At 41.4% G+C, this 12,645-nt stretch overlaps 1 protein-coding gene across 1 annotated transcript in view; it reads right to left on the bottom strand.

The window, feature by feature from the left end:
- The window catches only part of DNAH9 (dynein axonemal heavy chain 9), a 303,311-nt gene that overhangs the window by 194,614 nt on the left and 96,052 nt on the right, over positions 1–12,645 (bottom strand). Inside the window, exon 26 of the mRNA XM_068529609.1 lies at positions 12,180–12,340. Coding sequence (XP_068385710.1) covers positions 12,180–12,340 — 161 coding nt within the window. The remainder of the gene's footprint in view (positions 1–12,179; positions 12,341–12,645) is intronic.

Raw genomic sequence — 12,645 nt, 5'->3', positions numbered from 1 at the left:
ACTGTGAGAAATAAATTTCTGTTGTTCATAAGCCACCTAGTGCTTGGTATTTTGTTACAGCTGACTGAACAGACTAAGATGCCAGACACAGTAGGGCTGGGCTTGTCCCTCTCTCCTCCCCCATCCAGCTCCCGACCCTTCCTAGAGTCTACCTGGATCAGGTTCCTCTTCAATCTTTGCTTGGCTGATGGTTACTAACCCCCTGGGGCTCATTTTTGCCATGACTTCACCCACAAGTATTCCCTGACCCCTCAACAATGGGGTGAGCGAGCAGAGTGGCTCAGCTGAGCTCCCACTCCACTGCGCTCCACTGTAACTCCCAACTATATACGTCATACACCTCTTCCATATATATCTTCATAAGAAGAGGACAAAATGTGCCTTTGGGTAATAAGCCCATGAAAAGATGCTCAAAATCACTGATCATTAGGGAAATGCAAATTAAACCCACAATGAGATACCATGACACACCCACTAGGAGGGCTACAATCAAAAAACAGACAGTAACAAGTGCTGGTGAGGATGTGAGAAAACTGGAAACCTCATACATTGCTGGTGGGAATGTTAAATGGTACAGCTACTTAGGAAGACAGTTTGACATTTTCTTAAAAAGTAAAGGTTACCATATGATTCATCAATTCCCCTTCTAGGAATTACCCAAGGATAATATGAACGTATGTTCACACAAAGACTTATGCAGGAATGTTCAAAGCAGCAATATCCGTAACACTAAGAAACTGGAAACAACCCAAATGTCCATCAACTGTGAATGGATAAACAAAATGTGATATATCCATGCAATGGAATACTATTTAGCAATATAATGGAATGAAGTACTGACACATGTTACAACATGGATGAACCTGAAAAACATTATGCTAAGTGAAGGAAGTCAGATACAAAAGATCCCATATTATTTCATTTATGAAATGTCTGGAAAACACAGAGATAGACAGCAGATCAGTGGCTGCCTAGGAAGGGAGGTGAGGGTGAGGTCGGACTGCAAACAGTGACGGCAGTGTTCTAAAACTAGATGGTGGTAATGGCTGCACAAGTCTAAGAATTTACTAAAAATTATTGATTTGTACATTTGTAATGGGTGAACTTTAAGACATGTAAACTATATCTCAATAAAGCTTTTAAAACCGTGCCATTGACCTAACTTTTTAACACTTAGAAAATCAGTACAGAGGCTTTCAACTTGCAGGCTAGATGGGGAGGGAACATCTGAGGGGGCCTCTGAAATGGACTCCCTTTGGTTCTGAATCTGATGCTAGAGCTGACCAGAAACTCTGAGTTAACACCTTTCTTGCCAGATGGTGACTGCATCCTCACTGCAACCAAAATTGTTTTGAAAAGACTTGGAGTTCCTGAACTCTCCTTTAATTAAGTGTGAAATTCCCATAGCTACCTCAGCCTTTGAAGATGAAACCCAGGAAGGTAGTTTCTCCAGGTGGAGAGAAGAGTATGCAGAATTATTATTCTACTTGGAGTTTTCCCGTGTAATGGGGGGGGCTGGCTGCATTTAACTCCTGGTGAGCAGGGCTCATACAGCTGCCTCGCTTTTCCCTGTGGACTAAGCTCACATCAGAGTTGTTGATCTGTTAGGTGGGCCACGAAGTGAGGTGAGTCAGGGTTAAGGTGAAAAGCTAGGTCCCATCTCACCTTGCTCGGTCACTGTTACCATTTGGCAATGCTTCTCTCCAACACTGGTAGCTAGATCTTCAGAGTTCCATGTGCAGCCTTAACTGTACCTGCTCTCCTGGGCTGAGTTCTGGCTCCAGACTGGCCCCAAGGCCTTCTACCTCTGCCAGCCTCAGGCTCCTTCCAGAACCTGGAGGGCCTGCTGCAGTCCTGTACCCGCCCCCAGGAGGAAAGGCAGCTGCCTGGATGGGTGGAATCCTGGCCCCCAGCCAGCTCTCCTCCCCACTCTCTCTCCCACCCCCTTTCTGTCCCATGGCTGCCTTCTCTGCCAGCCAGAGGGCAATCCAGACCTCTTCTCTCTGCAGCAGCAGGGCTCTCAAGGAATCTGAGAGTCTAGAAGCACAAGGTTTCACAAAAATAGAATTCTCATAGAAAACTCAGGAATCTCCCAAAAGAAATCCTTAGAACTGGGTGTCAATCTCTTTTTGAGCATCTGCTGAGCTTCTGATTATCTCCAGAAGAAGCACATGGGGGGAAATGTCAAAATACATATACATTTGCCCATAACAACAGAACTCTAGAGCTGGAAGGAATTTCTGAGATCAACTAATCTAATCCCCTTAAATTACAGAGGGATTGACTGATGTTCAGGGAGGGGAAGCGGGCTGGCTGTCTAAGGAGTTCTAATAACCAAGGCAGGGACAGTGGGGCTTTAGCGTGGGCCATGAGGAAAACACAAAGAAAAGAAAGAAAGAGTATTCCCCTCTTCTGTGTGGGGAGCCACTGAGCCAGCAGGATGTCCTAGTTCTTTGGGACACACGCCCCTCTAAGATTCTGTCTGTGGTCTTGTTAGATTGTAAGATCCATCTCTTTAAACATCTAAGCTGGCTGCTTCAATCTGCTCCTGTTTCCTCGTGAGGGGGGCAGATCATGCTATTGTGGTTTAAGGCAAGGACTCAGGAGTCAGACACACTGAGTTCAAATCTTGCCTCTACTACAAAGTGTTTGTGAAACTCGGCCAGGTTATTAAACTTTGGTGCCTTAAAAACATGTGTCACTGGGGTCCACCACACAGTATTTTCTTTGTACAAAGGAATTTAGATAAATCTGCTGCCTCAAAAACAACTGCAATTGTGAAAATGGCAAGGAATTCTTTAAGAAGAGCTCTTGCCTTAACCAACTAACCACAACATGAACATGGATCAATTTAGTCTGATTGCTTATTGGGAAGACAGACCTTTAGTGCTGGAAGAGACCTCAGAGGCTTGGCTCTTTAACCATGCCAGGCTGTCTCCCATTAAATCCTTCAAATACGATCACATAGCCTGTTCTTCCAGTAAGGCATGGTTTATTATTTTAGAAGCCAGCTCCTTCCACCATGGGTCAGTTCTAATTGTTTGAAAGGCCTTCCTAATATCGAGCTGAAGCTGGTTTTGCTTTCTTCGGGCAAATGATGTCTACAGGCTTTGTTCTTATCTGACCCACCACGCTCTTGTGAGGACAAGATGAGACAAGAGATATGAAAGTGACTTGGAATGCAGAAAGCTGATCCACTTTCAAGGTATTATTTCTTAAGATAATAAATATATGAAATGTAGCTTTCCTTTTTTTAGACAAACAACTGGCAGATTAAAGAAAATATCAAAGGTGTTGTATCTTGATTTCAGCTATGTACAGACTGGCTATCCCAGACGGGTGGTCTGGCTAATCTTAGAGTTGGTGAAATCACTTGATTTGTATTCATTTCCTATTGCTACCACACAATAAGGGCTTAAAAAAACACCCATTTATTATCTCACTTCTGTGTGTCAGAAGTCCAGGCGGCTCCTCTACTGAGGGTCTCACAGGGCCAAAATCAAGGTACCAGTTGGCTGGACCCTTATCTGGACACTCTGGGGAAGAACCTGCTTCCAAGCTCATTTGAATTCTTGGCCAAATTAAGTTCTACCAGTTGTAGTACTGAGGTCCTAGGCGCATGCTGAGGCTGGGGGATCTCTCAGCTCCTAGAGGCCACTGTACCATCCTTGCACAGGGCTCCCTCCATCTTCAAAATCAGCAATGGCATGAAAAATTCTCCTCATGCTTCAAGCCTCTCTGACCTTCCCTCTGCCCTCAGCCAGGAGAAGGCTCTACTTTTAAGGTCTCATATTACTATATTGGTTCACCTGAATAATTTCCTTTTTGCTGTAAAACAAAATATAATCATGAGAATGATATCATTCTATTTATAGTTTTCACCCACGCTCAAAGAAGAGGAGATGATACAAGGGAAAATGTCGCTGGGGATCATTCCTAGAATTCCACCTACCACATGGTTCAATAATCATAACTGAGGAATGAACGTGGATGCAACAATATCTACCTGGAGGGAGGCCTCTAGTGGCATCACCAGGACACAGCCTCCTGATGTTCAATATATTCACAGATAACTTGAATTAAGAAATAATTGATTAGATAGAAGGTAGACCAAAATTCTAAATAATTTTGGCAATTGAAAATGATGTGGTAGACCCAACAAAGTGAAACTTAAGGAGAACAAATGCAAATTAGTCTTCCAAGCACTTGCATGTACATGGAATGGGGGCAATGTGGTTAGATGGCAGGTCGCAGGAAAAAGACCCAGGGATTGTGATAGGTTCCCACCTCAACATAGGAAACAGCACTAATAGAAGAATGTCCTTAGCAACAACCTAAAACAAATCTGTCCATCTTATAATATTTTAATATTTAAAATTTGAAAATTGTTTGTCCTCAGCATAAATAGCTCCAATTCTAAGAACTATTCCTTATGCCATGTGGTTATGAGGTCCTTCATCACCTAGTGCTCATCTTCGTTTGCCTACGCTAGTTGCTAAATGTCTTTCTCAAACCGTGACAGGAAGAGCTGAGAGCAATGACTGACATATGATCTACCAAAAATAACACACACTTAGTAACTAAACTTGAATAGCTTAATTATGCTTCATATTATGTGTATGGTTCAAATATAACTAGAAATTCTAGAAGTGACTTAGAAAAAGGAGAATCAAGAGCATAATTCTTAGAATTTTTAACACGGGGCAGTAGATGGGAAGAACAGGAGACAAATTTACAAAAACCAATTTTCTCCTATATGTAAATGAAAACAAAGTTAAAGATATAATGAAATTAAGCAAAGGTTCCTTACAACACCAAAAGCACAGTCCATAAAAGAAAAATCTGACAAACTGGACCTCATCAACATTAAAAACTTTTGCACTTCAAAAGATGCCATGAAGAAAATGAAAAGATAAACAACAGGCTGGGATAAAATATTTGCAAACATATATGCAATATGTCCGGAATATACAAAGAAGTCTTAGAACTCAAAAAGGAGTACAAACGGATCAATCAAAAAATAGATAAAAGATATGAACAGAAATGATGCCAAAGAAGATATATAAATGGCCAACAAGCACATGAAAATATGCTCAATAACATTATTACAGAAATGCAAATTAAAACTCAAATGAGATGCTACTTCACATCCACTAGAATGGCTACAATAAATAAGAATAAGACAGATAATAATAAATGTCAAGGATGTGGAGAAATGGGAAGCCTCATACATTGCTGGTGGGGATATAAGACAATCCAGCCACTTTGGAAAATAATTTGGCAGTTTATCAAAAAGTTAAACATAAAACTGCTGTACTACCCAGCAATTCCTCTCCTAGGTATACACCCAAAAGAAATGAAAATGTACATCCACGCAAAGACTTGCAAGCAAATGTTCACAGCAGCATTGTTTATAATAGCCCCAAACTGAAAATTACCTAAGATGACTAGATAGACAAAATGTGTCATATCTGTAAAATGGAATATTATTCAGATATAATAAGTAACAAACTACTGACACATGTTCTATCATGGATGAACCCCAAAACATTATGCAAAATGAAACAAGTCAGACACAAGAGACCACATGTTGTATTGTTCCATTTATAAGAAATGTCCGGAATAGGCAAGTTTATAGAGACAGAAAGTAGATTAGTGGTTGACCAGGGCTGGGGCTGGGAGTGAGGATCAACTACAAATGGGCATGAGGGATCTTACTGAGGGGCATAAAAATGTCGCAAAATTGATTTATGGTGATGGTTACACTACTTGATAAAGTTACTAACAATCATTGAATTGTACACTTGGAAGGGGTGAAATTTTTGACATAAAATAAAGCTCAATAAAGTTGTTTTAAAATATATATACACAGGGACTTCCCTGGCAGTCCAGTGGTTAAGACTCCGTGCTTCCACTGCAGGGGGCACAGGTTCAATCACTGGTCAGGGAACTAAGATCCCGCACGCTGTGGGGCACGGCCAAAAAGCCCCCCACAAAAAACAAAACAAAACAAAAAATATATATATATAAAATGAAGAAACAATCTTATATAGGAACAAAAAAATTAAAAACTACATAGAGATAACAATAAGAAACACTCAAAACCTATATGAAGATGCTTATAAACTTTTCTGAGAAACACGACTGAAGGTATGAACAAAGAAAAACGAATCACATATTATAAAGATGGCCTGGCCATTCTTTCAAAATTAATTTGAAGGTTTTAAGGCTCACCAATCAAAACCCTAATAATTTATATTTTAGAACTTAACAAAATGATGAAAGCTCATTTGAAAGAAGAAACAGAAGAACTTAAAAAAAAAAAGGAAAGGAAAATGAAAATGGATGATACAGACCTTCACTATAAAAATATTACCACTCACAATAAAGCTACAATCCTTAAAGAGCATTGCATATAGATGGATTAATATACTGATGAAACAGAATAAGAATAGATACTTTGAAGCAGTTTGATAGACTCAAAACTGAATATGGTTGAGCAAACATCACAAACCAGTGAGGGAAAGGACCCATAACTCATGTGCTGGGCCTACTGACTACTTAGAAACAACAACAAAAAATTTAATTATATACTCCCTAACATAGTTTCTATGGGTTTTCCTTTCCCAGGACTCCACACTTTGGGAAGCCATCTCTCCTCTACACGGAGTATTCCCATGGGGCTGTCAATCAAAGTATTTCCCACCTTCCCAGAAGCCACCTGCCAATGCAGGGGACACAGGTTTGAGCCCTGGTCTGGGAAGATCCACCATGCCATGGAGCAACTAAGCCCGTGTGCCACAACTACTGAGCCTGCGCTCTAGAGCCCATGAGCCACAACTACTGAGCCTGTGAGCCACAACTACTGAAGCTCGCATACCTAGAGCCCGTGCTCAGCAACAAGAGAAGCCACTGCAATGAGAAGCCCATGCACAAGGAAACGGAGCCCCCGCTCGCCGCAACTAGAGAAAGCCCTCACACAGCAACGAAGACCCAACGCAGCCAAAAATAAATAAGTAAAATTAATTTATTAAAAAAAAAAACAAAAACTGTCCCACAAGGGGTGGGCACAAGGCTTGGCCTGAGCAAAATACCCCATCTCACTGTTCGCAGTGACTGGCTCAGAGACGGGCACATGATCCAAACAGGACCAATCAGGGTCCCTTTAAGGAATCTGACATATGGTGCTGGGAAAGAGAGGGTCTCTCTTCCCCCTGGATCAGGTGTGGGCCATCTTTCCAGCCAAAGAAAAACAATGCAAGAAAGAAATCAGCTCTCAGAAGACAGCAAAGCCCTGATAGCTGCCTGTTCAGGCCCGAAAGCTGGTTTCACTGCAGTAAGCTGGACTCCTTCCCCAGAAGTCTGAGTTAACAAGTCCTCTTTCTGTTTAAGTTAGTTTGAGTTAGTTCAAGTTAAGTTAGGCTTCTATCAATTGTAACCAAAAATGTGGGGGGTTTTTTTTGTTTTTTTTTTTACAAAAATGTTTTGATGAAAACATTCGCTTTACTCAGTAGTCAAAAAGTTTACCAAAGAATTAAAAAAGGTTAAAGGAAAAAGTAAAATAACATAAACTATAATAAAATACAGGTGAATATTAAACTGATCTTAAAATGGGCAGGAACTTGCTAAGTGTAAAAGTAATAAAATGGGCAATGATAGTAACAACAAATTCACAGGAGAAGGAAATCTAACAGCCAATAAACACATAAAATGCTCAAGCCTGTGAGTAATTAAGAACATCAAGATCCAAATGAGATACCATTTTGACTTATAAAGTTAATAATATTTTAAACAATAATACTTAATGCTGGTAAGGATATTGTGAGATGACCACCTCATAAACTGCTAGTGACAGTGGGAACAATACCTTTTTTAAGAATAACTTGAGGGCTTCCCTGGTGGCGCACTGGTTAAGAATCCGCCTGCCAATGCAGGTGACAAGGGTTCGAGCCCTGGTCCGGGAAGATCCCACATGCCGCGGAGCAACTAAGCCCACGCGCCACAACTACTGAGCCTGTGCTCTAGAGCCCGCAAGCCACAACTACCGAGCCCGCGTGCCACAACTACTGAGCCCACACGCCTAGAGCCCGTGCTCCGCAACAAGAGAAGCCATGCAATGAGAAACCCGCACAGCGCAACAAAGAGTAGCCCCCACTCGCCGCAAACAGAGAAAGCCCGCACGCAGCAATGAAGACCCAACGCAGCCAAAAATAAAAAAAATAAAATTAAAAAAGAATAACTTGAAAGTATGTATCATCTAATTGTCCTGCTTCTTGGAATCCCTCCTGGGGAAATAATGAGAAATACAGTAAAAACGTATATATGAGTGAGTTCACAGCAGCTTTATTTTTAGCAGTAAGAGCTTAGATACAACTTAAATGGCCCATAATGTGGTTATGTTACATAAACTATGGGATACTTGTAAACAGAAGATAATCCAGCTATAAGAGGGGTTTAGAAGAATATTTAGAGAGTATACACATGATATATTGTTACATGAAAAAGTCTATGATATTTTATATACAGCATATGGCTGCAATTTCATTTTTTCAAAATCTACATGAGAAGGAAACAGACTGAATATTAACAACGGTAATTCCTGGTAACTTTTATTTTCTTTGTTTACAGATTACTAAGTTTTTCAATAAAAATATCAGATAAAAACTTAAAAAGAATTGCTGGATCATATGGTAGTCCTATTTTTAATTCTCTGAGGAACCTCCATACTGTTCTCCATAGTGGCTGCACCAATTTACATTCCCACCAACAGTGAACTAGGGTTCCCTTTTCTCCACATCCTCACCAACATTTATTATTTGTTGTCTTTTTATGATAGTTATTCCAACAGGTGTGAAGTGATATCTCATTGTGGTTTTGATTTGCATTTCCCTAATGATTAGTGATGTTGAGAATCTTTTCATGTGCCTGTTGGCCATGTGTATGTCTTCTTTGGAAAAATGTCTGTTCAGGTCTCCTGCACATTTTAAAATCAGATTGTTTTTTTGATGGAGTTGTATGAGCTCTTTTATATATTTTGGATATTTTAACCCCTTCTCAGACATATAATTTGCAAATATCTTCTCCCATTCAGCAGGTTGTCTTTTTGTTTTGTTGATGGTTTCCTTCACCGTGCAAAAGCTTTTAAAAGAATGAAATTTTGCCATTTGCAACAATATGGATGGTCTTGGAGGGTATTACGCTTAGTAAAGTCAAACTGAGAAAGACAAATACTGTATGTTTTCACTTATATGTGGAATCCAGAAAATAAAATGAATGAATACAACAAAACAGACTCGCAGATACAGAGAACAAACCAGTGGTTACCACTGGGGAGAGGACTGGAGAGAGGGATAAGATAGGGGAAGGGGATTTAAAAAGTATGAACTATTAGGCATAAAATAAATAAGATACAAGGATGTAATGTACAGCACAGGAAATACAACCAATATTTTATAATAACTTTAAATGGAGTATAATCTATAAAAACACTGAATCACTATCCTGTATACCCGAAACTAATATAGCACTGTAGGTCAACTATATTTCAATAAAAAAAACTTAAAAAGACAGTGTATGACTTTGCAAGTTGTGTCCTACCCAGCAAATCACCCTCAAAGACTCTTGCATCAATTATATCTCACCCACTTGCAGTAGTGCCTGAGAAATTAAGAGGTACTCAAAATTGATAAGCTGTTGATTAAAACAGTACTTCCAGTACGGGGCTGAAAGGGGTGTTTGTATGCACACATGAGGGAAGGGGGGTAAAGGGGGAGGAGACCATCCACAGGTTAAGAAACAACTTAGGAGAATGGCTTTTGTTCAGCCTGAAAAAGTATCTCCATTTAGTCCTTCAACTTAGCAGTGTGCCAAAGTCCTGTGACAATGGCTGAGCCATTGTACCTACTTATACATTCAGGTCCCATCCAGGCAGTGGGAAATTCCAAAGAAAAAGGCATAATCAGTCGGATTATGTAATGCGGTTGTGCTTTTAATGAATGTGCAGAGGTTGTACGGATAAATTGTCCATTTGATTAATTCCTCTGGCAGGAGAGAATTAAATGTACTAAGCTACACACCAGCAAAAGCCGAATGCTCTTTAAAATGTGATTTTCTGTGTTGAGGTCAATTTCTTTCTGGGCAAAACATTTCTTGAGATAATAATGGAAGTCAATGAGAAAATGGAATTCACCATATAAATATTCACTATATACTACTTTGTCAGAAAAGTATCTCATGTGCAAAACAAGGTCAAGGTCTGCATAGTATTCGCCATTCTTTGCAGCAAATCTTTCTTGCAAGTTCCTATTTGCATCCTTTCATATGAGAGGTGATAAATGCCTATTTTAGAAGTAATTCACTGTCAAAACTTTACCCTTTTCCTCTATGAGGTATTTGGCATTAGAGTACTAGAGACCTCTAAATCCAAAAGAGGTAATTATCTTCTTCAACTCCTGGGAAGGTATGAAGACCCAGGGAAAAGACAGTGCTGTATTTTTTATCTCTTGGAATGATAATGTCTGGTGTGCCTGTGGGTAGGAAGGAAATATTTTGAATGGTCTGGGAAGCTGGGCACACTACTCCGAATCTCAGAAGTCATTTCCCTGCTTTTACACAAGTATTTCGTGAATGCCTATTATTTGCTGGACACGGTGCTGGGTCCTGGGGCAGAGCAGTGAGCAAATCAAAGTCAATGTTTTCGTGGAACACACAGTCACAGTGAGAGACAGACATTAACCAAGTTGCTCAAATATATAATGGCTTCATTATTCTGTTTCGAGCGATATAAATTCCAAAACTATTAGCTCCAAGTCCAAGGCAGGCAGAAAAACTCACTGCCAAAGAGAACACTCTTCCCAAAGCCCTTCCTGTTTAGGACAGCTGTGCTGCTGAGAATCATCATAAAGACAAAGAGCACATGAGAGGGCCCCCTGTGAATGAAGCTTGAGGTGGGAAAACTTTTCCCTGAACCCACAGTGAGAGGAGCCCCTCCAACTGATCATGACCCAGGAAAGCCCGGGTAGAAGCCAGAGATGCCCAAAGCCCCAGAGGTGCTGCAGCCTTTACTGTTCCAGCTGCAGAGGGACCTGCATCCCTGTGAACCTACGCTGTCTGCCTTTCGTCCTCAGCTGGGGCAGCGAGCAGGGTGGTGCCCAGCTAGAGCAGGAGACAGCGTAGCGGCGGCTGCTGCTTCTTTGGGAGCCAAGGCACAGGCGGAGTCCTATGTGGATCCCTCCTCTGAACCGACCTCCCCTTCCTGATTCTGTCATTCTTACAATAATCAACCACCCTTCATTCATCGATGGATAATAATTCAACATCTACTAGGTACTGGTGATAATAGCAACAAACAAGACAGACAAAGGTCCCTGAGAGCAAAAAAGTCTACATTCCAAAGGGGACTGCCACCAATAAGCAAGAAGGCAAGTTCATTTCAGAATGTGGGAAATGTTAGGAAGAGGATAAACAGAGGGATCCATAGGGTTATTGCTGTGTGTGTGGTGTATGTTTGTGAATTTTTTTCTACATGTCCTATTTCCCTCAATAGAAGTGGAGTTTAACTTTTAGTCATCTTCGTATTCCCAGTGACTAGTTCAGGGTCTGGCATGAATTCATTTATAATGAATATGAATGACAGAGAGTATGGTAAAAGAAATTGTAAGCTCCTGAATGGTAGGGACCTTGCTCTCATCTTTGTATTCCCAAAGTGAGAGGTGCTAAATAAATGTGCCAGTTGATTGGTAAGAAAATAGTCATAGGAATTATTTACTGAGCACTTATTACACCCTGAACTCCTTAACAAGCATTCCTGTTTTTTATCCTTACAAAATTCACTTGAAGTGGGAGTTACTACCTCCATTTCATGGATGAATAAACCGAGAATCATGTCAAGGTTTTCATGGTCAAACAGCTGGTATGTGTCACAGCTGGAATGAGAATCCAGGTGTGTAGGACTGCCTAGTCATTCCTCAAAAAGTCATGGCTCATCGATTTGCTCTGGGGTTTGCTCTGATACGGGCTCTGCCCTACACCCTTTCAGTTTTATTTTACCTCTGTTGGGTTACGTCTGGTCCTCCCCCTGCAGCTCTGTGGACAAATAGCAGGTGACACTGCGTGGTCATTGGATGGTGTGAGCCAAACAGCAGGAGGGTTCTCTGTCAGTGGCTGACTCCAGTGCTCACCTGTCTGTCAAAGGCGTGATCACCAGGCGAGGTGTATTTCCCAGGTACTCATAGGAGTACAGAAACTGGGCATCACAGATGTTGGCAAAGCAGTGTTTGGCCTCGTCATCCCAGCGATGCCGCAGCTGGGACAGCCAGAGGAAAGCCTGGGCGTTGTCCACCTAGAGAGAGCATGGCAGAGGAGGTGGGTGAATCGCAGGGTGCAATAGGCAGCAGGCGGCCCCGCGGCCACAGGATTCACAGGGCTCTGGATGACCTGGGTGTTGGGTGTTGTGTACCGGTCAGGAGAGCAGTATGCTGCCCACCACAGCACAGGAAGCATGAGCCGCTCAGATGACGCTGTTTTGCTGGGGTTTTAAAGGTACGAGCAGCCACCGTGACCCTCTCCCAGTTCCCTGGCTGGTGCAGAGTTTGGAGTCCCTGTGTTTTAGCCATATGTGAGCTTCTCCCTAACCTCAATATTCAC

Source organism: Eschrichtius robustus, chromosome 20 (genome assembly GCF_028021215.1).
Source record: "Eschrichtius robustus isolate mEscRob2 chromosome 20, mEscRob2.pri, whole genome shotgun sequence".
NCBI lineage: Eukaryota > Metazoa > Chordata > Mammalia > Artiodactyla > Eschrichtiidae > Eschrichtius > Eschrichtius robustus.
Note: the sequence above shows the minus strand (reverse complement) of the source record. Positions and strands in the feature narration are given on the sequence as shown.